This window comes from Nematostella vectensis, chromosome 15 (assembly GCF_932526225.1).
Source record: "Nematostella vectensis chromosome 15, jaNemVect1.1, whole genome shotgun sequence".
Taxonomy (NCBI): Eukaryota; Metazoa; Cnidaria; class Anthozoa; order Actiniaria; family Edwardsiidae; genus Nematostella; species Nematostella vectensis.
In genome coordinates this window covers 6863602-6889230 of record NC_064048.1, presented here as the reverse complement: position 1 = coordinate 6889230, position 25629 = coordinate 6863602, and the positions used below count along the sequence as shown (strand labels likewise).

The window sequence follows — 25629 nt, the reverse complement described above, 5'->3', positions numbered from 1 at the left end:
TGTTCTAACGTTTACTTGCAAATGTATCTAATATTACTCGTTTATCGACATTCTTTAACCAATGTAAATTTTTCACTAAGGTTACCTTGAAAGAGCAACTAAAGCAGATGGAGCAAGCTATAGAATCCCAAAGACAGCGTCACTCTGACGAAATACAAAGAATAAGCGCCGAATACGAGCACCAGTGCGCAAAGTTATCTCAGAAGATTGAATCTTTATCCAGCGAACAAGAGGAAGCCATTCAAGATCTTGAGAAACAACTGAAGAAGGCCAATAAAGAGAGTGTTAAAATGGAGCTCGCACTTGCCGAGAAGGAGGACACGTTGAATGAAAACACCAGTAGAATTGAGGAGCTGGAGGCATTGTGCGAGTCCCTCGAGGCAGACAATAGTCAAAAGAAATCTCTTCTTAAAGATGAAGGAGGGAGGCTTACAAGCTTGGCTGAGTCAGAAGAGGCTTTGAAAAATGAGAAAAGAGAGAAGGATCAAATTTTGTCTGAGAAGGAAGAAATGCTTGGTGTATTACAGCAGAGAGTTTCGGACCTTACTGAGAACATCAGAGGGTTAGAATCCAGCCGACAGGAGCTGGAGGAATTAGTAGATAAATTACTTGAGGTTAGGAAAGAGTTGGAAGAGAAGGTAGCTGAATTGAAAGAACAGCTTTCGAACAATCAAAGGGAGAAAGATAATCTTACTTATGAGAAAGAAGAGCTTGAAAGGCTTCTGGAAGCTGAGGGCACAAAGATGGAAGATTTGAGTCAACTGCTAAGTAAAATGGAAGAAGAGTTCAAGAAAAATAAAATAGAAAATGAAGCCCTGAAGGATGAATTGACTAAACTGACTATTTTGTCGCCAAATGAAGATACCTCTGAACAGACGACACAGCAATTGATTGAGCTTCAAAAACATCTACAAATTCTCCAGCAGAAAAACATGGATCTAGAAACACAAGCTAAAGCAGGCCCAGGTTTGGAGCTTCAATTGATTCAACTTCAAGAAGAGTTGCTAAGCCTCAAGCAGAAAAACACGGATCTTGACAATCAAGCCAAGACCGAAGCAGAACCAGTGCTTGAGCGCCAGCTCCAACAATCGCATCAGAAAGAAGACCATATGGTCGAAGAGTTGAACGCTTTGAAGATCCAACTGAACTCAGCCAACACCGAGCTGGAGTCCACACAATCTATGAACGAAAAATTGAAAAGGAAGCTAAGACAGTTACTAAAGAAGAAGGGTAAAAATGATGAGGATGACCTCGATGCGGATGCGGTTAGGGAGGAGCTAGAACAAGTTCGTAAGGATAAGATAGAGAGCGAAAAAGTTGCACAAGAATTGCGAATGGAACTCGAAGAAGTCGTAAGCAACAGGGATAAAATTGTGGGCGAACTCCGCGAAAAAATGCAACATGTTGCAAGTGAGAAAGAGCGTAGCGAGATTCTGAATGATAAGTATCAGAAGCTCGTGCAAGAAAAAGATAAGCTGATCAAAGAGCAGGCGCAGGATTTGGAGAAGATCAAGCAAGCGAATCAAGCGATAAAAGATGAAAGGGTAGCACTTGAGGCTAGCTATGCAGAGGCTGTGATGGGGTCAGAGCGTACTATGAAAGAGAAAGACGCGTTACTTGATGAACTCGATCAAGCGAAGAAGGAAATACAACAGTATGAGGAAGGTACAGCTCTTGAACAGAAATCAGCGCTTATTCAAACGCTTGAGGACAAACTACGAGAACTTGCTACCGAACACGAAAAGCAGCTGCAAAGCCTAAAAACCGAGTTTAGTGTCACCACTGCTGAGATGAAGCAAACTATAGAGAGAAAAGACGAAGAGCTCAAGTCAAATTCAGAACAACTACATGACTTATCCGGAAAGCTCGAGGCATTAAACAAACAGCGAGAAGATATTGACTCGCTACAAGCAAATTTCGATCATATTGTTTCAGGATTGAGAAACGATTTGGAGCATGCCCTTCAGGGTAAATCCGCTGCCGATGAGCTCGCGCATGAGTTTAGAGTTCAGCTAAGGCGGCTTGAGGCCCAAGTGAAACAAAAGCCCGTTCAGTATAAAGACGCAATAGTTGACTGTGTGGACCTGAAAGACGATGTATTGAATGCGAAAAATGAGATGATCGAAAGCTATGAACTGGAGATTGAGTCGTTCAAAGATGAGGTAGCGGTTTTGAAAAAGGAATTGGATGGTATTGTTACGGAGAAAGAGGGTATTGTTCAAAGCTCACGATCGCCAGTGGATGCTGTTCCTGGTCCGATGTGTAGCGAGGTGACCGACGGTGATCAACAAAAACACCCGAATATAGTAAAGGAAAGTGACAGTGATCTTCAGGGACACTCGGATTCGATCAAACGCTTGCAAGAAGAGCTGAAAGAGAGAAACTCCGCTCATCAAGAGCTTGAGCAGAAGATGCAAGATCTGAGAGAAAACTTCAGCGCTGACTTGTCAGAGTTGGAACAGAACTTCAAGATAATCGAAGAAGAGAATTCAGCTTTGAAATTGAACGTGGAAGCCCTGGAGTCTGAGTTACAACTCAGTGTGAAAGAGAAACTAGAAAATGAGCACATACTTCGGGGACTCAGGGAAGACCTCCAAGAAGCAATGAGCGATAAACAAATAAAGGATCGCGCTTTGCATGACCTTCGGATTGAAAATGACCGCATGCGAAAGCAACTTCCGACAAGTGGCAAACAGTTGCCGGTTATTCTTCCGTTTGAGATACGACAAGTGTCCGAAAGGTCTTCGATTGATGAAGAGTACAAGACGGGCTATGTCCGTGATATATTGAACCTCTCTAGTGAAGAGCCTCAAAAACTGATGAAAGAAGGTAAAGTTCTTCTTAAATCTTCACCAGACGTGAAGTCGGTTGGTATTAATACCGAAGTTCCATTCCAAGGAGATAATCGAACTGATAGCACAAACGAAAAAGGAACACCGAGGGACGATGTTGATAAACGACTACAGCAACAGCTGAAGATTAACACAAAATTGAAACAAATGGTGAAGCATTTGAAGGCTGATGTGACGAGTCTTAAGGAGGACGGTGAGAAAGCTAGTAAGGAGAGTTGGATCAAAGAGCAGAAGCTAAGGGAAATGCGCTCTGAGATGGAAGAACTTGTCAAAGACAAAGAAGATATGGTCAACGGATTTAGAGACAGGCTCAACACCCTTGCTAACGATAAAGGTCAACTGGTAGATAGTTTAAAAGAAGAGTACGAGATTCTATTTGCCCAGAAGGAGGATTCATTTATGCACGTCCGTGATGAGTTAGAAAAGTCTCAAGAGGATCTGTTGCACATGCAGGTTGAGTTAGATTCATGCAAGTCCGAAATCTCTGACACTAAGAAAAAGAATAAAGAACTACAAGAAACTCTGTATAAGCTCGAGGCGCACTCATCTGAACTGATTTCCGAAAATGATTCCTTAAAATCACGCATTGATATAGCTGCTATTGAACTTGAAAGCATCCAAGCCGAGAAGTCTGAGCTTGGAAAACGTAATTGGGATCTTGAAGAAATAGTGACGAACTTGCGAGAGGATTTAGAGAGTTTGGTAAAGCACCGTGCTGAGCTTGAAGAACAATTGGCAAACTTTGGCGCTCCATTGCAGACTAATGTTTCTCATTTAAGAACAGAGATCTCTTCTTCAGCTGGTGACGACTCGTGTTCCTCTGCAGCAGTTTCTTTTGACTTGAAAGCAAAGCTGAAGGAAGCTAAGCAGGCCATCGCACTTCAAAGACAAGAATTTGAAGAAAGCTACAATAACCTGCTCGAAGAAAAAGAACGAGCAACTGAAAGCAAACTGGAAGCAGAACAACGAGTTCAAGAACTGAGAGCAGAGCTGGGAGCGTTTGTTAAAGAAAAGGATGAGATCATTAATGGTCTCAAGGCGAAAATGGACTCTGCGCTTGCCGAGCAGAGCGGCAATGCAAACACGATGCTGCAGGATTACGAGAGAATCCTCGCCGACAGAACGGAGGAGTTAGATGAGAAAATGAACCAGCTGTCGCAAGCAAATGAGGAGATTCTAGCGCTAACGGAAGACAAGGACTCTCTCTTGAATGATCTTCGGGATTTGGAGAATGAACTAAGAGCTTTACGCGAAGATAAAGATTATCTCGGTAAGGAATGCGATGAGCTGAGAGACAAGCTTTTCTCAAGTTCTACACAGAACTCAGAACTAGAGGATCAGATAACTAATAATTCCTCTGAAATACAAGGTTTAAAGAATGAGGTTGAATATCTGAAAGAAGAAAAAAATAATAGTTATGAACAGAAATTGATTAATCAACTAAAAAATGAAGTTCTTGAACTTTCTGCTGTGAAGGAATTTATAGAAATTGAGCTCAAAACAGCGGCTAAAGATCGGGATATGCTGCGGGCGAAATTAAAGAAAGACTATAATAAAATTAATAATTCACTGAAGTTTGATTTGGAGCAGGCTAGAGAGCAGCTTTTAGATCGGGAAAAGTCGGTACAGGAGCTTCGTGTTGAGGTTGAGCGAGTAGTTAAGGAAAAGGAACAATTAGCAGCAGTACTAAGAGGTCAGCGGTCTGCCCAGGAAGGTCTAGAAACGGACACTCCTGTCTTTAGTGCTGCTCCGTCGCCTAGCAACGAAGGATTTGCTAATACGTTACAAGAAATGAAACAAGAGATGAATCGCTTGTCGAGCGAATGCGAAAAGGCAAGGAAAGACAAGGATAAACTGTACACAAAATTTCAGAAGATCAGTCAAGGTCTTAGAAATGATCTGGATGCGGTTGTCGCAGAGAGGGAAGAGATTTCCAAGAAACTAGAAAAACGTACAGTAGAGTACAATGGAGTTGTGAGGTCATTACGGGAGAAAGAATCTTCTATTGTTAAGCTCAGGGTTCAGTTTGATAACATTGGTCAGGGCTGGCGTGCTGACCTCGAGACTGCCAGAAACGAAAGAGATGCCGCACTGCGCCAAGTAGAGTTACTTAAAGGTGCGACTCCCTCTTTAAACGTAGATGACGGGAATGGACTTCAAGAAAGACTGGACTCGCTAAGAGCCGAGAAGGAACTCGCTCAGGAGAAGCTTAGAGTAGTGTCCCAAACTTGTAGTGAGCTCACGGCGAAGGTTACTGCGCTGGAGCAGCAAAAGAATGCATTGGAGTACGAGTTGGTGAGCTTCCGGGAGCAACATGAGTTGCATCACGTGCAAGCGGCTCAGGTATCGACTTCTTCTACTGTAGCCCAGGTAAGCCTTGTCGACCGGACCAGGCTCGGCTTAAAACTTTTGGTAATTTTGTCCCAACAAAATGTATGGTTTGATAGTATTAAGGGGCACTAACGCGAAAAGCTAAAAATGAATACGCAGGCTTGTCCTTTTCCTTATGTCTTGTTCTATGAAGCAGTTGTCACGAGCTCATTTGCATCACCTGACGTACAAGGGCCTGTTAAATGTAAAGTCTGGTATTTTCTAAGAATCCGTTCTGCTTTGTTTTTGTTTTGTATTTTTCTATAATCTTGGTTTTACCCACGACAACTAGTAACAGTTGTTTACTAATGTTAATTTGACAATGCATTATCTAACTCGTGTTGACTTGAAGACGCTAGTCTTGATTTAACCTGGACATCGGGTTGTAAATGAAATATTCCCTAACAATGCAAGGAAGGAAAATATATTTCAGGCTCAGATTTATTTCCTGTACATATGGATATTTGTTGTGGTTAATGTTGATGATGTTGTTGTTATATTTTTTATCCCATTATATCAAAGGTAGACTCAAACTCATTTTTATTAACTAGGTCCATGTGCCCGTGGTAGCTGAAGAGCTTACGGAGGTTGTAGTTGACGGAGAACTCCAGTCGCCACCTGAATCAATGGGGATGTCGGACATACAAGAACGGTAAAGCTGCTAAATACAAGATTCTAGTCAACCACCATTTTGTCATCCTATCAGAGATAGCATCCATTTCCATCGGTTGTTTGGAGATGGCTTTAGCAATATTTTCAATCAAAATTGGTAAATAGCGTATAAAACTTGGTTTCTTTAGTATTTCAGAATTTATCCAAATAATCCTTACCATTTTTAAATTTTCAACATTCTTTCACAGCTATCGAGCGGTGTACTGTAGAAGCAAAAGATCAGAGCCGAACTTTTACGATAACTGTCTTGCAGAAATCTGAATGCCAATTGCTAGAGTTTGTGTAGAAGGAAATGTGCTTATTTGTTGTTTACCATGTTCAGATAAAATATGTTTACGCTTTTCTAAGCTTTTGCTTTCAATTCTAAAATGTGCTGTGCACTGGATCTAAAATGTTTGCTTGGATCTAAAATTTGTGCACTAGTTCTAAAATGTGTGCACTTGGATCTAAAATGTGTGCACTAGTCTTAAATGTATGCACATAGATCTAAAATGTGTGCACATAGGACCAAAATGCGTTCGCTTTGGTCTAATATGTGTGCACTAAAATCTAAAATTGACATTATAGATACTTCGTGCAGTGCAATGATATGATGGTAACTATCGGCATTTTTTTTTTTTTTTTTTTTAGGTTCGAAGAGACCCGAAAATTGTACGAAGAGAAGTGCCAAGGCTACACAGACCTCGAGGTACATAATTACGGTTTGTTTGCTGTGTGGGTTGACTGTGAAAGAAAGTAGAGGGAGTGTGTTGTGGTGGACTGTCGTCTCAAGCTTAGAAGGCAACCGTATTTAGTTTTGTATTAAAGCCGCATTGTCACCAGTTTTCTTCCGGTCGATTACGTAACAATCTCCGATGATTTTTAACGGAAAATGCGAAAAATATTTCAAAATACTGAAAGCAGTGTGTTTATTGGAAGTTTCTTTGAGGATGTGATTGATAATTTATAGCGGATGGCCTGTTTAATATCTCGGATTTTAATAGATTCTTTTGTCTTTTAACGGTTGAGGTTTCCGTCGGACCTCCGGAAGTAAACTGGTGACTATGCGGCTTTAAAAGCGGGTTGACCAATATTCCTTCTATTAGACACACTTGAAGGAAGAGCGGGAAGCGAGACAAGAACTTGAAAAACGATTGAACCAAACGGAAGAACAACTTCGACACAAGAGACCAACACAGGTGAGATTTATTACACAGAAGGTAATGCAATTTATCTTCTAAAATGTGTACCTTATGTCCCATCAGGGATGAAGAGGCCTGAGTAAGTAAAGCTCTTTGTGCAAAGTGTTACCTTATGATCCTCCTTCGTGCCTTCTCAGCTTGCTATCGACATCGACGACGAAGACGACAGTACAAGCTCATCGGAGTCCAGACGATTGCTTTACCAGTACTCTACTTCGCATGTCGGTAAGGCAAATCAAATATAATTATTTTAAAAATTGTCATTCGATTTTCGTCACCATCTTATAAAGAAGTAGCATGCCATATTAATTCCGCTCAAATAAGGACAATATTTGCTTGATATGAGTAATCAATCATTTGCTTCATATGAGTATCAATTAGCCATCAGTAAGTCAGCATGTCAGAATAATTCGCTCTTAGCGCTAAATTCAAATTTCATATTCAAACCAAATTAAATATTATTCTAGACTCTACCTAAAATTTTTCTCTTTATCGTAAAATAAGGTGATACTAAGCACTGTGCGCTCTAGAATATGAGCTTCTCATCACAGCGCAATAAGAATTTATGCAGATGCACTAAACTATGGATAGCGCACATTTAAACTTGAGTGGGCAGCAAATCGCTATCCATTAACGCAAATGTCTTGTAACTTGTGCAAAAATAGTTATCTTCCAACCGACTGAGGCTCAGAGATAAACATTTTCACAGAAGACTTATTATTTGTGACTGCTAGCGTCGCGGTGTTCTGAATATTAATGCCAATTTTGTACCCGGGGTAGGAAGGAGCTTTCCCTTTTATAGCGGAACCTTGTGTTTAAGGCGTTTAACGCGGCAAAAATGTTAGTAGACAATAAAAGTTTAGAAATAAAATCAATAGTAATAGTAATGGTAAATAAATAACATTCGTATAGCGCAAGCTAAGGTATGAATAATTGTATGATCACATCTTGATTAGTTAAGAAAATATGCATTTTTCTCTTCGTCTTTAACTTTAGGACGGCAAGTCAAGTCTTCGGCGTCCTTTCTTAGACAGATTTTCAGACGGGGGTAAGAACCACATAATAGTCCAGTTTCGAGTTCCATTGTGCCTGCTGGTCATAGGCACTGAGGACTCATAAATTCAATCCAATCCTCGATTTCAATTGAATCGATTGCAAATACCAGCGAGATCACGAAGTATTCACAGGTTTTTGCATTTGCATTTTTGCATTTGCATGAAATTTGCCTCAAGTCGAGGCTTACACTGTATTTATGCGTCCTTAGTCTGTAAGGCAACTGGTCATAGTGGAACTAGAAAACTCAGTAGCAGCACGTGAGTATGCGTTCTGTCTGCTTCATTTCAGCCATTTTTCACGAAACAACGACGCTGGGTCTATTGAGAATGCGGGTGTTGCACTGTTGGCTATTGTAGAAATAATTTCCTTAGTTTATTTTTATCTGTTTCTTACGAAAATGTACAGAGCACGATTTCGTTGTCCTAGTCATCGTTGTCGTCCTCGCTTACACTCGTTTTCACTCACACGTACTCCTTGCGTTTTTCGTTTTCGAGTCGCGATTGGTTTTTGGTGACGGAAGCCACTTCGCAGTTAGGTGGCGCTAGACCGCTAACCAATGAGAGAGCGCCGCAAAGCACCGAGCGTCAAGAAAGCAGACTAGGAATACATGCACACATACACACTAAATCAACAAAAGCGCAAAGATAAGAAACAATTCGTACTTTATTCAATTGCTGGCTTTGTGTTTATCGGTATTTTCTCGGTGACAGTTGCAGAGAAGGCAATCCACTTTGATGTTGTTTTGGTTGTGATCGATCTAAAGCTGTGACCGATGCTAAATCGGAAAGAAATCAAATAATATGATTGACGTCCACCAAATCACTATTGTAACGACTCGTAAACGAAAGGCTCGGGGTGCTCGTGTGAGTGTGAGCTCTCAAGCAACTTTTCAAATATGGATACCCGATTTATTTCCAAGCTTTTGATTTTGCTTTCTTTTTTTTAATCATTTGCGGTGAACTTAACAAGATGTTCCTTTTCTGTTAGCAAACCTCTGTCGTCATTGGGTCTCCCACGTGGTCTTGGCAGGGCTGTTGTGATTGGCTACGTTGTCTTATTACACGTGTTTGCTCTGATGTTCGTCTTCAAACTGTTCACGTGACACAGGAATGTGACGTAAATGTAACGTTACTTATGCAGTAAGTGCTCTAGTAAGAGACTGTTACTCCGAATACACCAATTTCAATTAAGGATACGGTTCACGTTGGGCGACGAAAATGGCCCAAAAATTTTTTTATTGCAGGAATATGTTTTATATCATTATCTAACAATTTCCGATTAAAAACATTTAAAAATACTTTAGTTTATAGGGTTTTTTTAAACAAAAAACGTTCTAGAACAAGAAAAAACATCTTCGCCTTTGGTGTCAAAATATTTTAATCCTTTAAGCGCGCCGCGCTACATCCCGTGCTTCAGAAGAATTCCAATGTTACCCAGCGACGCGCGTCTACATATTGGAAGAGAAGAGAGTCTCGGGATCGCCTTCATTTCTTCTCGCCCGTGTTTTTCTTTTTGCTTTGCCCCTGTTCTTTCCGTAAAAATTTGTGATCTACTGACTTGACTGCGTGAGGTCTGTCCTGTTGTGGGTCTGTTCTTTTTCTGAGATTGACACTTACCGTCGTGATTGGCTGACGCCAGTTCCTATTAGGTGTGAAGGGCCGTAATCCCTTAAGCCCTCCCGAAAACTTTGAAGGCGCATTACAGCGAAATTAAAATGCGTTAAAAAGCAACAAACTTTTAAAATGTTGCTACCCTAGAATCTGTCCGATTTTCGTATAATTTGACAGACATGTAGATCAATAGCCTCGCTTCAAAAGGGGCTCTCATTTTTTTATATTGTTTTTTTAATTCAAAATTTAAACGAGACTTACCTTAAACTTCAACTTACAGGTAAGTCTCGTTTAATTTTTGAATTCTATTCTGTCACCACACTGAGGGATCACGTGAGACTTCAAGCAAACTGCACACATGGTTAACTGAACATCAAGAATGGTTTATTAATACTTAACTGCTGCCAAAATGGTATCAGCAAAGCCATTGTTTACATCAACTGGTTTGTTATAAAACTTCGCAAATGTGCTAGCTGAACTCCAATCAGCAACTGAGATAATCTGGTCTACAGGCACAGAGGAAATATTAGCTCTAGATGTAGACGCAGCTCTAGTACTATCTGGCTTGAACTTATCTGTATTAATACCAGCTGTCTTCATAACAACTTTGATCCAGCGACTGATTGTTCTCCTAGACACTGGTTTAAACGGCTTCAAGTAACTAATAAACAGTTGTTTACATTCACCTCGTAGTGTTTCTGTACGTAACACATATTCTCTTAATGCAGTTACCACACAAAGTGTAGGGTCAACATGATATGGTTTAAACTGAACAGTAACTGATTTCGACCCTGGTTTTGTCTGTTTCATAGGCACAGACATAACAAATGTTATCCCTGTTTCTGTCCTTGAGATTTAGCATATGAATCGTTTGCCCTCTTTGTGCTGAGACAAGGGAAATTAGCATTACAGTTTTTAAACTTAAGTCCTTAAGCGAAGCATCAGCTGTACTTGGGATTGTCTCGAGGTAGGCCAAAACTGTACCAACATCCCATGTTTCTGTGTACCGTACTGAAACACTCCTTTCAGAAACCGACTGACTGTAGGGTGAGATCCAAACGAAATGCCATTCACTGGCTTTAAGATACATGAAAGAGCAGACCTCGCTGTGTTCATACCGCTATAACCAATACCTTGATTATATAACTCGACGAGGAAATCTAATGCTTGAGGTATAGAGGGATCAGTGCAATCAACTTTCCTTGCAGCACTATACTTTATCGTTTGATGTACTGTTTTTGGGTTCCCTGTCTCCATGATTGTAGTATGATCTCTTTAGCTTGTTGAGAAATTCCCTGTGTCTCAAGGGATCTCCTGATACTCTGCAAGTCATCAATGTCATCTTTCCTATCAGTAGGTGTACAATGTCCTCTCTCGCTGGCATTCTCAGAGTGTCTGGCTCTCGTGGAAGCATCCTTGGAACATCTGTTAACATGTGGAGTAGCTGTGAGTACCATGGCTGAGTTGGCCACATTGGAACGATCAGCAGCCCCTCTGAGTTCTCCATCGCTATTTTCTGGAGACAGCGTGCAATCAAACTAAATGGAGGAAATGCATAAAAGAATTTATCATTCCAACTGATTGAAAAAGCATTTACATAGGTTGCATCTGGATCTGGTTTCCAAGATGCATAGCATGTTACTTGCTTTTTTCACTTTGAGGCAAACAAGTCAATGGTTTGTTCACCCCGTGTATCAGTAATTTGCTTAAATAATTGTGGTACAATCATCCACTCTTTGTTATCACTGAATACCCTATATTCCTTGTCCGCTTGGACATTCTCTTTTCCAGGGATATACGCTGCAGACAACCATATCTCCCTTTCTATGGAAAATAGCCAGATTTTAGTTGCTATTGAATTGCATTCCATGGTTTGTGACCCTCCCATGGATGCAATGTAATTTACAGTGGTAGTGTTATCAGAGTAAACTCTAATGTGAACTGATCTGGCTTTCAAGCCGTAAAACACAGCCATTAATTCTAAACAGTTAATGTGACTTAGAGACTCAAACTCTGTCCATCTTCCCCCGGTTTTCTCTGAGCCCCTAACTGCCCCCCATCCGATGTCAATTTCCGAGTTAGTGGTGCAAATAGGGTAATTTACTTTGTCAATGTTATTGACCCACCACTGAAGTTCTGCTACACTTTCCTCAGAAAGTTTCATTTTTGCAGAATAATTGCCCTTGTTTATCCTTAGGGCAATGGTTTTGTCATGTTCAAGGTGTCTATAAAATAGGGGCCCATGCAGAACACCTGGGAAAGCTGAGACAAGCAGACCGATTACCTGTGCCAGGTTATGAATGATTGTTTCTCCCTTCCTGACTAGGCTGGCACATTTATCTTTAATGTGGGACATCTTTTCAGGTGTTAAGCTCACAGTCATATTGACAGAGTCAAGGATAAATCCCAAAAAAATAAGAGTTGGAAACAGCACTGATTTAGTTGGGTGGATAATAAACCCCAAACAGGTGAACTGAAGCAGTTTTCCCTTCCAGGAGAATCTTATAAATTTCTGGTGTTCAATGTCAATAGGTATTGAGTAATAAGCATCTCGCAAGTCCATTGATGCCATGAAGCAATTCTTTTTCATGAGCCTTATGGCTGACTGTAAAGTATCCATCTTACAATGATAGTACTGCACATACTTGTTATGATTTTTCAGATTAAGAATTAGCCTGTAGCTGTTATCTTTTTTAGGTCTGATGAATATATTAGAAATATATTCTCCTGTGCAGTGATTGGCCTCTATAAGGACTCCTTTAATGAAAAGTTTACAAATTTCCTCCTCTACAAAGCTTTTCTCATTGGCAGTGAAATTGATCTCCTTAAATACAAAGTGTTGCTCAGGGACGTGAGCAATAAATTCAATTTTGTAATGCTGTACACTATCAAGAATGTACTTGTCATTGGTTATTTCTGCCCACTCGGAGGAAAAATGCTTCAGTCGTCCACCTATTTTGTCATTAGACGCAAGTGAACATTTTCTTACCTCATGTTTTGTAGTATCAAGAGATGTTTCAGTCATTTCCCTCTCTTTGCTTATTGAACCTCCGTGTCTCGTTTGTGTTGTACAGCTGCTGGTTGCCGTAGTTTCATGAGTCTAAAAAAGACTTCCTTGTACGAAACATCCGTCCCCTTGAGCCATAGCTTCCAGCTCCCGAGTTTCGTTGTCACGAGATCTGGGGTAAGCTGTTGGGTTTGTTGTGGTAACCCGCTTCCCCACACGATTGACTTCAGTCAACTCTATGACTTCCTTGGCCAGATCATCTCCGAAAAGCTGGTCAGTAATAGTGACAGTTGAAGATGATGAGCATAAGTGTCTATACTCGTTATTTAAGTCAGGCTTCATGAGTTCTTTTCGTCTCTGATTTAGCTCCATATTCGCATTAGCAATGAGAGCAAAGGCATCACTGGCCTCTCTAAATATGTCGTTTCACGAAGAAATCAGTGACAATTTTTCGAGCACTTTGCTAAGTTCACTTGACAAGGCACACATGCCTTTGACCAAAGATGTTTGCACTTTTTGCAATTTCACATCCTGCGAGCGTACTCCCGTACTCAGATTATCCCAGACTGCCTGATTTACTTTGACTTTAGTGAGATTTTCATAATTTCCTGGGCGGTGGTATTTATTCAATTTCCGCTGGAGCGTTTCTTCAGGCATCCCGTCTTTCAGCAACGAGTTTATAATCTCCGCGAGCTCGCTGATAATATTAGGACTTATTTCCTCCTTTTGGAGGTCTTGTTTTAGCTCATTAAGCACATCACGCTCTCCCTCATTAGAGGCTGGAGTTTTCTTTTCGAGAAGTGAGTCACTATCAGTTTATTTTCCTGCCTGTGATCATGCGTCGCTGACTCTGTGCAGCGCTTCTTCGAGGGTGGGAGGGGGGTTCTTCGCCCTAGTGGTTTTCTGTTCCGTGGTCGCTCTCGTCTTTATAACCGACCTCAAGCTCTTTAAGCGAATCAAACGCTTCTGATATGGCATTAGCCGTGTCACTGGATGAGCTAGCGAGGGTTTTACTGATACTCTCAAATCCTTGCCTCATAGCGTCCAACATTAATGCACATCTGTCGAGGCTTGGGTAGGTTCGCCAATTTTGGCGCCATTCTCCTCATCAATGCGGAGAATCTTCTCGGGGTCTTCGGTGGAACGGGGACGATTTCCGTCTTCTCGCTTTCTCTTAGACTTCCCTGAGACTTCCTTGCTCAATTCACTTATCACCGCGAAATAGAACTTATTGTTCGCAGAAAGGCGGCAATACAATGAAGTTCGCGCAGGCGCAATTCTATCTCGCGTGGTCCCTCAGTGCGGTGCAGAATAGAATCAAAAGTTATTCTCGCCAAAAGGCCGGAAATAGCCGAAATTTGCATGCGGCAACTTTGAAATACAATAACTCTTCAATGGAATACGATATGGAAAAAATGAGAACCCCTTTTGAAGCTTGACATGTGTTGATGGAAATAAGACGTATTGCGTTAACCTAGGCGCGAAGTAAGGGTACCAACATTTTCGCCGAAGACAACTGTATGATTTTTTTGTATTTCGGCCCCTAACTGAAAAGCAAAAAAACTAATTAAAAAAAAAGCAATGGGTAGATGCATAATTATATTACAAATCTTAATATGTGCAGTGTTTTGTTATTACAAAAAATCTGACGGTGAACCGTAACCTTAAGGTGGCGCGCCGAGGTTGTTTTGGCTAAACAGCTTTTACTAAGTTTCCTATATTAGACTCATTTTCGCAGTGGTTCATGGGTAACGTATATATGGCTAGATCCTGAACTCTGAACGCCGTGTGAACGTTTAGAGGTACATAAACAACCATTCCAAAGCTTTCTAAACATGTGTTTGTTTATATTTATTTTATTATTGTTTTTATTTATTTGATACCCATAAAGCACTGCGGGTTACGCAGCTAGGCGCTTCAGCTGTTTTTAACCATGCTTTCATGCGGGCTACCCGCGTAGTCACGAAGCCGGTTGACGACAACCTTTTGTCAATCGATTGTATATTGCAGTTGATATTACACACCATCGGCATGCCATATTATTCATTTGAATAAAGAAAATCCATGCAAACTGAATTTTAAAACTAATCTTCCGCCTTTTTATCTTCTTTTAGAACGCTCCCCTTGTGACTCACATACTGCTTACGCCCGAGCCATCCATCGTGATATTTAGATAATCAGAATAGAAGTCGCGAGTGCGTCATCTATTTTAAAGAGGGCGACTAGTGCAAAAAATGTAGATAAATAGGGAATAAGAAGGATTTTTTTCGTAAACCAAAAAGGCTATTGTTATCGACACAATAAACCGCCTTGCTGCCGTGTTGTCTAAACAGACTGTCCTGAGGCCTATTTTTATTGTGTGACGCGCCCTTTGTGGCCACCAGAACAAATATTTAAGAAACGTAAGAATGCGTGAATCACAAGCCTCAAACGGCTCAGTCAGTCGCCTTAGGAAAATAACAAATATGAGAATATTTACATCTGCATGCTCGAGGATCCAGCGTACTTTGCGGGCGCTCCCAAAGGTTTTCGATTTAATTTTTTAGATTGATGTATTGAATTCCACATTTCTCCACCGTTTGCAATGCTAGTAGGCCATCAAGTTTCAATTTAATGAGATAGAAGTTTTTTCTTATCCTTTATGGATTAAGCCCCGTGCAAACTGCGCCAGCACCTGCCAGCATTGCTGGCGAATTCTTGCTCGACTGACCACAAGACAAAGGAAATGTCAGAAAGTCCATTTTCCATTTTGACATTTCTTTTGTCATATAGTAAGTCAAGCGAAAATTCGCTAGCAGTTGCTAGCACAGTTTGCACGGGGCTTTGATCCCTAAAACTCTCAAGGTCGCAAGGATAGCGCGCGTCCCACAATCCTCGAGCACTGCACAAAATGTAAAACGGAGGGGCATATGATTTGAGGGGTGGGATTGGGTTGAAGCCGCATTGTCACCAGTCTACTTCCGGTCGATTACATAACAATCTCCGATGATTTTTTAACGGAAGACGCAAAACATATTTCAAAATTGTGAAAGCAGTATGTCTATTGGAAGTTTCTTTGAGGATGTGGATTCTTATAGATTCTATTGTCTTTTAACGGTTGAGGTTTCCGTCGGACCACCGGAAGTAAACTGGTGACAATGCTGCTTTAAGTTTTAGTTTTAGCTTTTCGCTGTTGCCTTTGCATTAGTAAATTACTTTTATTCAGAGATTTAATTATATAATTGTAATGCAGACGGTGATGTTGCTTTAAATACGAAATCGCAACAAATGTTGAAAGACAGTAAATATTTTAAAGATATAAGAGAACCAAATAAAGTGACTATTTCGAGGATAAAAATGATTTGTGGATCAATGGCCAATTATTATAGGTACAACCATTTGAGATAGCGGGAAATTCGAGTAATCCTAATAGAAATTGCTCAAGCTTGTTTTGACTCGAGCTTCTTTGGGTGTAGGGTAAGTTCGTGTTATCGTATCCAAGTTGGAATATCACGCAGATACAACACACGAGTGTTTGCCTGCACAGTGGAACATGGATTTTACGATACTGGATTTCACGATTTTGTTCCCCGTTTCCTTTACTCAAGCGCTTACTTTCTAGCTTGACTGAATGCAAATTCGACTAAGCGCACAAGGGAGCTTTGGTCAAAATATTGACGAAAAGTTTTGTATTGCTATGAAACCTGCAATGAAAGGAAGACCATTTTATGGAAGCTGCCTGCAGTTTTCTAATAAATATACTACCGCTCATGTTTAAAGGGCCACAGTTTCCGCTTGCGCAAAGCTTGGAATTAAAGATTATGTCCATTTTTTAAGTAAGGATTTAATTTTTGGAAAAATGTGAGCTGTTGTCATTTATGTTACCATAGCGACAAAACAATGGATAATGTGCATTTAGATTTTTGCAAATACACGCTATATGCGGAAAATTGTTTTTAAACCATACCCCTTACACAAAACTTACGACGTTTGCCTCCACATATTTGAAGTTTTAAAAAAATCTAAAAGTCAGATTTTAAGATATTTGCGGTTATATTTTTTTTGTTGCATTTTTGTTTATCTTCTAATTTCACGGACATATTTCTGCAAAGAAATACTATCGGACTTTTTTCGTGCCAATTTATAATATGACGAGGAAGAAGTATGAAGTATGACGAGCGTTATAACGGGTTTATGTCAGTGTCAAACCATTCACACGTGAACATACGAAGATGTGTGCACCAGGCATTACAGAGCCCTTTGTATATTCGCTTGATGTGGCCGGAGCCTTTCGTAAAGAACTCCGAGAAGACGCCTATGGGGGAGGGAGTAAGGAGGGTATTTTTAATGACTTTCCACCAGTGTAAGATGGCGAATGGCAATTGGCGAATAGCAGTTTTAAGACCAATCACTGCTTATGGGTAAAATTCTTTGTAAGTGGGGGGGGGGGGGGGGGGGGTGAATAGGTTCGCGGATCGGCGGATTCAGACCCGAAATGCTCACGGATTACGGATTTTGATGATTCCTTTAGCGGATTGGCGGATTTTCGAAATACGGCGGATCACGGATCTGTTGACAATTTGGGCACGGATTTCGGATTTTGACTGCTTTGACGGTCGAATTTTGGATTTTAAATGAATTTCAATCGATGCTACTGTTTATCTTTCAAACCATGCGGATCTAAAAATATCTGCGGATCCACGGATTTGCCCCGAAAATGTTGCGGATCGGCGGATTTACATACCCCTATTTACCCCCCCCCCCCCCCCCCCCCCCCCCCCCCCCCCCCTGTAAGGATAAAGATTATAAGTAATATAATCGCAGAATCCACCTTATCCTTCATTCAGAAGAAATTTGAGTTCCATGGTATTTTTGATAGAATAAATACCATTTGCACTGTTGTTTATTGTCTTATCGTCAACATTCATTCTTGTTATGCAGTTTGTTACCTCTTTGAATAGCTGTCTTTCTGCGTTTTTGTTATTCTAAGAAATAATATATGTACATGATTTTTAGCGCGTAGGTTGATTCGAGATCTAAAGGGTTCAATTGTTTGTCAAACTTTTGTTTTCGTTTGGGTTGGTATTACAAGTGGGTGCATGACTTTTTTTTTCTTTTCTTCTAATCCTCTAAGGGGTCGCCTACCGCGTACCGTGGGGTCGTGGTTATAAGTTGTTTTGAAGAGGTGCCCAGGGGCGTACACGGGCGCGTACTATGATTACCATTTATAGCGGAGCCAGCGCGGCCGCAGGCCGCGCGTGGAGCTCCATAGGTATAGAAATATGGTAAGCCATGCGACTTGGTTTTGTGGTCATCGCGCGGTTACCCTGTGGTGTCACAAATCAGCCAGCCAGCCAGTAATCCAGCCACGCAACTCTCACTCCACACTTGGTCTTACGCTTTTATGTGTTTTTAGTTCAAAGTTCGTATGTTCACAGCAAAAAAAGGCAGTATTTAATAAAAAATATGCGGATTTAAATGGACTGAAGTCATTTAGGAACCGTTTTGTCTAAAGTACGAGTCGATAGTAAAATATACCCTAGTACTCGTGAATCCCGCCCGTCGCAACAGCTAAAAAGAGGACTATAGAGGACTATGGAGGATCTACACTACCATTATATATTCATTCACGTCTAAATTTATGTAAGAAGATCCTGAGAAGAAAGGGCCTTGATGTTTGTTTTTAGCTATAAAAATCATACGCTTGTGTCGACGAGTTCCATAACCCATCGCTCAGACTAAAACACCGTACCAGCTTTAGGTTGACGTCAAGATGCCATATCAAAGTCATATATCCTTGTTTTGATGTAAATACGTAAATACTTACAAGTTCTATAAATTCAGGCGTATATTCCTCACGGTAAGTAAGAATTTAACGACAGAAATACGTAGTAGTCTAGTTACTGTATCAATGCCACTTAGCTTGTTGGATTTATACATTTGTTTCTAGAGTTTGCTTTGAGAATTCGTGGTCTAATCAAACATGTTGAGCATAACACATCCTTTGATATTCTTCGTTCTCTCTATACTTTATTGACTGCGTTGAGATATTTAATGAAGGCTGACAAATATCATCCTGTCATATATTGCTAAAGAAGACCTTTCTTGTTTTTATATTCTGTGTATTTAATCTTTTCAAAGATACAGCAACATTTTTTTCAACATTATCATAACTTTAACTTTACAATTACAAAAGAATTTTCTCTTCGAAAATAAAAAAAAACAAAATGCAACCCTTTTTACCTAAATTGTTTTTGCTTTTATATTGTCTGCATCTTGCATACTTCCTAATGTGTTTATTTATTTTTATTCAAATAGTTGTGGAAAATTATGGTTTGGAAAAAAAAATAATTAAGTGACTAATAATTAAGGACTACCTGAGGGCCATGATTGATTCTAAAGGCTGGAAGGCATAAAAATAGGCAAATATTAAGATAATATAGTAGGGGATTTCTTACTTTTATACAACAGTATAAGTGTAATAGGTTTTTAGAGCAAGATACTTGCTCTCAATGATAAATCTGTAAAGAAAACATTTATCTATCAACCTAAAGATAATGGGGAAAGGGGAAATGTTAGGAGAGTGTTGTTGCATTATTGTTATTTTTTTATCAAAGATATACTCCCATTTCTTCCTTTTTTCTCTCTGCTGACTATTTTGTATGCAATTGATATTATTTGCTGTTTCCCCTCTGCACCAATATGTTAGGTTTGAAATAAGACATTTTCTTTTAGCACTGCTTTCAGTAATATCAAGGATTTTGCTTTCCAAGTAAATTTGTTTCCCAAGTAAATTTGTTCTTCTCCATTGTGTAATAAGTTGACTTGAAGGCTTTTTATTCACCTATTTTATTAACACAATACAAAACATGGCGGACTACACGAGGAACTCCATCCGGGTGCGCATGTGCGAAAGATATGCTAATTAACCGGAAGTAAAACTACAACATCCCCTTCTCTAAGCTGAAAAGCTGAAAAATTACATGAGTACAAATGTGACTGGTAGTGTCCAATTAGGGGTGTAAAAAAAAAACAAAGAACTTTGCAGTACTAATAATAACATAGCTCAATATCTAATGTTTGTGTAGCAAATGCTACAAGTTCAGTCTGTCTGGGGGCTTCACTGTCCGTGTTGATCTGCGTAATGGTGGACCACTTTGGGTAGGTGTGGACTTCGCAGGGGTACCAGGTGTAGACGTCCTTGGCTCTGTTGGGGGTTGGTCGCCGTTAGGTGCTGGTTCTGCTACAGGCTCGTAGTCATCAGTAGCTGAGGTATTATTCAAGCTTAGTTTTTCACCTGTGGGACGAATGTGTCTGCGGTTTCTGGTGAGAGTACTGCCATTGGCCATGTCCACAATGTGCGAGCGTGGGGTTGGCGCAGCGGCTCGAACTATTCCTGGCTCCCATTTGGAGTTGAGGGGGTTGAAGACTCTGACAGCGTCCTGAGGGTAGACAGGCTGTAGACACTTGGAAGTCCTGTCGTAATATGATTTCTGTCGGTCTTGTCTGGCTTGCAGCTTGACATTGGCATCATAGTCAGGTTTGTTCAGTAGTGCATGCCTGGAAGTAGCTGGCAGGTTAGACTGATATATTCTGGAATTTAGCAACTCTGCTGGTGATGGCAGGGTGTGACCCAAAGGGGTTGTTCTCAGGCACAGCATGGCTAGATGTGGGTCTTGCCCTGATTCCTTGCACTTTTGAAGGAGATCCTTGACAGTTTGCACATTTCTCTCTATGAAGCCATTAGCCTCCTTGTAGTATGGGCTTGTAGTTGTATGAATAAATCCATAGGTGCTGCTAAAAACCTTGAATAGAGCAGACGTAAACTGGGTGTCATGTCCTGTGACAAGTTTGTCTGGTATGCCATGCTCCTCAAATATTCCTTTGAGGTGAGCGATGACAGTAGATGATTGGATGTTAGTTAGCTTGCGCACAATTGGGAACTTACTGTAGTAATCAGAGAGTAGTAAGTATGGTGAACCGTTCCAGGAGAACAAGTCAGATGCTAGGGTGTGCCAGGGCCTTGGTGGAACATCATGAGGCATTAGCGGTTCTTTAGTGTTCATGGACTGATTATGCTGACAGGGAGCACAACTCTTGACCATGTTGTCGATGTCGGCATTGATGTTCGCCCAAAAGACTGATCCCTTGGCTCTGAGCTTGCATTTTTCCGCACCCTGGTGTGCATAGTGTAGCTGCTGTAGAACATCTGGTTGCAGGGTCTTTGGAATTACAATTCGGGTACCCTTCAGGACCAATCCATCGGCGACAGTAAGTTCGTCACGATAGTTCCAGTATGGGTGTAGTAACTCAGGGCATTCGGCTCTTTTGTTTGGCCAACCTTGGGCGATGACGGCACGAAGTGAGTGAAGTGTTGTGTCCTTCCTCGTCTCCTCTTGGATCTGCGTTATCCTAGTAGGGCTAGCATTGAGGTGCAAGTGTAGCTCATGTATAGAGACATCAAGTCCAGCGATAGTGTCACCGGGACTTGGGTTAAGTCGTGAGAGGGCGTCGGCCAGGGGTATGTCCTTCCCTGGGACATATCGAATGTCGATGTCGTATTTCTGTATCCGCAGCATCATCCTGGCAATGCGGGGTGGCGCGCTGGCCAGATGCTTTTTGAATATTGCCTCCAGTGGCTTGTGGTCCGTGTGGACCTGGACGTGGCGTCCATAAGCGTAGTAGTGGAATTTCTCGAGACCATGGACGACTGCAAGCATTTCCCTTTCTATGTTGGAGTACCTCCTCTCGGTTTCAGTGAGTAGCTTACTTCTGTACTCCACAGGGCCTTTATCTTGGATGAGTGTCGCGCCGAGGCCACGTTGAGATGCATCCACCTGGATTACGACAGGCTTGGTGCTGTCGAAATACTGCAGCGAGGCTGGCGATGTGATGAGCTTCTTGATATCATCTACAGCTTTCTGGTGTTCTGGGCACCACTGGAATTGACTACTTTTCCTTGTCAAGTCCCAGAGGACCGCTGCTGTTGAAGCGAGGTTGGGTATGAAACGGCTAAGGTATTGCGTCATACCTAGGAAGACTTGGAGATCTGTGAGGCTCGTTGAAGGATCCATGTTGTTGATGGCTTCAACCTTAGTAGGGTCAAGTTTCAGACCATCTGCACTTAGGGTGTGTCCGAAGAAGACAAGTTCCTTGCTGGCAATTTTGCATTTGTCAGCATTGAATTTCAGACCAGTTTCACGGGCACGCTCCATTACTGCTTTCAGGTTATTGTCATGCTCCTTACGGTTGCGTCCGTAAACAACTATGTCGTCTGTGATGCCTGTCACCCCAGGTAAGTCACCAAAGGTTTCATCGACCTTCTTTTGGAAGATGTCCTGAGCACAAATCAGACCAAAGGGTAGTCGTAGGAATCTGAATCTTCCATGGGGAGAGTTGAATGTTGTATAGAGTGAGCTTTCCTGGTCAAGCTTTATGTTCCAATAACCGCTGCGGGCGTCAACTATGGAGAAGTACTCGGATCCACTTAGCTTTGATAAGACTTCATCAAGAGTGGGTGTACGATGATGTGGACGTTTGATGGCGCAGTTGAGGTCCTTTGGATCAAGGCAGAGTCGTATGGAGCCATTCCGCTTTGTGGAACAGACTAGCGAGTTGACCCAGTCAGTGGGTTCATCAACCTTGGTGATGATTCCTTGCTGTACGAGGGATTCTAACTCCTTGCGCAGAGGCTCCTGAAGTGCTTCAGGGACTCGTCGTGGCGGGTGAACCACAGCGGGTACTGTAGGGTCAAGTGTGATATGGAACTCTCCGCTGAAGCATCCGATGCCTTCGAAGCAGTCAGCATACTGTCTTAGTAGAGCTGCCTTTGCCTCAGGGTCATCCTTGGGTACTTGAGCTGGTCGTATTTCGGCTGGCTCAGCCTGGTCTTTGCTTAGACTGTGGTTAAGGGTTACAAGCTTCATTGCAGTACATGTGGGTAGTCCTAGGATTGTAGGTCCTGTCGTGTTTACAACATGAAATTCATGAGGGCTGGACTGACCGTTATGTAGTAAAGTGAGGTTGCAGGTACCGTAGTGTTGTACTTCATGGCCTCCATATGCTGTTATCCTTGTATTTGATGGGGCTAAGCTGAGGGGCTTGCCGTCTATGTCGCAGAGTGACTCTGGATAGATGTGCTTGTAGTTGCTTAATGGGATCACATTTCCTTCAGCACCAGTGTCAATCTTGCATAATAGTGGTAGTGTCCCGTTACTCGAGTTAACCTGTATGTTGACGAGCGCTTGAGTGATCTGTCGAGACATACTATCAATGGTCAGAGAGTGAAAATATAACTGTGGGGAATCTAGGGGCTCAGGTGCAGTGCTAGCATTCTCATTGCTGAGGGTGTTTATCTGTTGCTTTGATTTGTTCCAGTTTCCCCGCCTGCCTCTTCCCCTCGGGGTGGGACCTTGGGGTTTGGTGGAACGGCAAACCTTGGCCCAGTGGTTTGGTTTCCCACAGTTGCTGCATTTTGTTCCGTTTGCGGGGCACAGGGATTTTTGTGTCACATTATGGCTAGTGCCACAGTTCCCACAAGTTTGTATTTGTTTATTTTCACGTGAGTGTGTCTTGGGATGTGAAGAAGGGCTTTTGTGGGTTGTTGCGTGTACAGGTATAGTGTTTGTGCCTCTAATATCTTGTAACTGAGCCGAAGTGGCTTCCTCAGTCCTGGCTATGTTTATTGCCTTAGCGAGCGTTAGAGTGTTGTCTAACTCGAGGAGTTTAGCCTGGACACGTGGGCGGCGAGACCCGAAAATTAGAGCGTCAATAATGTGTTCGTCTACATTATCATACCTGCATTCGCTGGCTAGCAATCTTACTTTCTTTATAAATGAATCCACTGATTCATCGTCCTTTTGCTTCAGAGTGCGTAGTTTAAATCGTGCTAAGCGAAAATTGCTCTTGGGGGCGACGTATTCTTCAAACTTCTCCCAGTAAGTTGACAGCTTTTTCTTCTCGTCTGAGGTTAGCGACCACGTAGAAACTAATTCAATTCCTTCTTCTCCCGTCCATATCAACAGATAACTGACCTTTTCTTCCTCCGATTTGGACTTAAGCGGGCCAGAAAAGTACAATTCGACGGTTGCCTTGAACTTTTTTAGCGCTTGTTGAAGATCGGTTGCATTCCAGTCCATACGAGGGCTAGTGAGTCCCGTGAGTTCGGCCATTTTCCTTGTGTAAACTTGCTAGATTTCTCGTAAAATACCGACCTGGTATGTTTGAGAGTGATTTTCCTTCAGTTTGCTTCTGACACCATGTAATAAGTTGACTTGAAGGCTTTTTATTCACCTATTTTATTAACACAATACAAAACATGGCGGACTACACGAGGAACTCCATCCGGGTGCGCATGTGCGAAAGATATGCTAATTAACCGGAAGTAAAACTACAACACATTGCATTTAATTTTGGAGTAGCATTAGCATGTGTGGACCCAGGGTTTCTATAAAACAGCAGGCCACATGCTAAAGGGTGGGTGCACCAATATGTAATGCATGACTTAAATATCCTTGGTGATGGAGTATTACCAGTATGTGATAGACAAAACTTCCATATGGCACCTGAAATGTATAACTATATCATTATATTTTTGGAATGATGTTTTATTTATTATTTGTTTCTTTGCAAGGGCAAAGCTGGTCAGAATGTAGCTTTGATACAAGTTCTATACTTCTATGAAGGTAAGAGGTTTTTATTAGATCAAAGTACTTAAATTATATAAAGATAACAACAAACTCGTGCTTTTTCAATAGTAAATTTGTAAGGAAAACAGTTTTATATCAATCCTAAAGGTAATAGGGAAGGGAAAAATACTAGGAAAGTGCTCAGTCAAGTTATTATTGCATTATTGTTATAAATGTTTTAGAATAGAGTAACATTTTCTTTAAATAGAGTCAAATTTCTCCATTTCTCAGCTCCCAATTGACTTTTTGTTTATTTGTATATTTATTCCTCTCTGCCCCCAACATAGATCAATGAACATGGTTTGGTTTGAAATTAGAAACTTTCAGTAATTTAGGATTTGCCTCCATTGCATTTATTTTTGAGTAGCCAGTATGGGTGGATCCAAAGTTTCTAAAAAAAGGCCAAAGGGTGGGTGCACCAATATGTAATGCATGTCAGGAGAGATTTCTGGAGTTTAATTTCAACACATTCTTCTGAATAATCAGTTGCAGTACGTGAAAACTACAGTATGGCATCTAATTCTTTGGAACACTGTTACATCCTTGATATATTCTTCACAAGGTCAAAGCTTGTTAGAATGCTATTTTGATAAAAAAAAAATATATAGATAGTGGAGTTAAATAAGAGGGAAAATAAGAATTGACCATTAGACTCCTGAAAATCATTCTCGTCAACTAAGACACCTAAACTTTGACAGCCTTTTTCACAACAAGGTTTAGTATTTGTTAACTTTCATATTGCATATTTAATATTATTAAATGAGTGCTTGCTTGATACATTTGGAGGGACCAATGCAAACAGACCCATACCGAGGATTTTTCTAGGTGGGTGAGAAATAAAAAAAGTGGACCTTATATTTCCGGGGGGGGGGGGGAGTTATCTGATAAAAATCTGACCGCGCCTTTGCTGTATCTCCAAGTGAGGTTTAATGTCGGATCTGGCTACATACCAGAGTGAGTTTTGTCTACAAATAATAGCACGTCTATTGAGAACCGAAAGTGTTCCTTTGGCCGTTGTGTGTGTGTGTGTGTGTGTGGGGGGGGGGGGGGGGGGGGGGGGCTCCTAGGTACGGGCCTGTACAATTCATAATGACAAGGCAGTAAAAAGTGACTAATCTACTTTAAAAAAAACATTTTAAAGACACCTGGATCCCCCTAAATTACCCCTATAAGTCAACGCAAAAAGGTATCAAACGCTGGCTCGGCCTTTAGGCA

The 25629-nt window shown here is 41.3% G+C and overlaps 2 protein-coding genes and 1 pseudogene across 5 annotated transcripts in view; 1 reads left to right on the top strand and 2 right to left on the bottom strand.

The window, feature by feature from the left end:
* The window catches only part of LOC116611454 (golgin subfamily B member 1), a 40083-nt gene extending 23998 nt beyond the window's left edge, over nucleotides 1-16085 (top strand). For all 4 annotated transcript variants that reach the window (XM_048722332.1, XM_048722333.1, XM_048722331.1 and 1 more), the window contains 8 exons: nucleotides 81-5222; nucleotides 5774-5874; nucleotides 6525-6582; nucleotides 6980-7072; nucleotides 7213-7300; nucleotides 8072-8123; nucleotides 9119-9270; nucleotides 14863-16085. In XM_048722332.1, the coding sequence (XP_048578289.1) occupies nucleotides 81-5222; nucleotides 5774-5874; nucleotides 6525-6582; nucleotides 6980-7072; nucleotides 7213-7300; nucleotides 8072-8123; nucleotides 9119-9233 (5649 nt within the window). In that variant the 3' untranslated portion in view covers nucleotides 9234-9270; nucleotides 14863-16085. The remainder of the gene's footprint in view (nucleotides 1-80; nucleotides 5223-5773; nucleotides 5875-6524; nucleotides 6583-6979; nucleotides 7073-7212; nucleotides 7301-8071; nucleotides 8124-9118; nucleotides 9271-14862) is intronic.
* LOC125560757 lies at nucleotides 10104-13787 on the bottom strand (annotated as a pseudogene).
* A 3736-nt stretch (nucleotides 16086-19821) lies between the features above and the next one.
* Nucleotides 19822-23898, bottom strand: LOC125560756 (uncharacterized protein K02A2.6-like). Its single transcript, XM_048723087.1, has one exon. It carries the CDS (start codon nucleotides 23896-23898, stop codon nucleotides 19822-19824), a length of 4077 nt encoding a protein of 1358 aa, XP_048579044.1.
* Between the last annotated feature and the right edge of the window lie 1731 nt (nucleotides 23899-25629).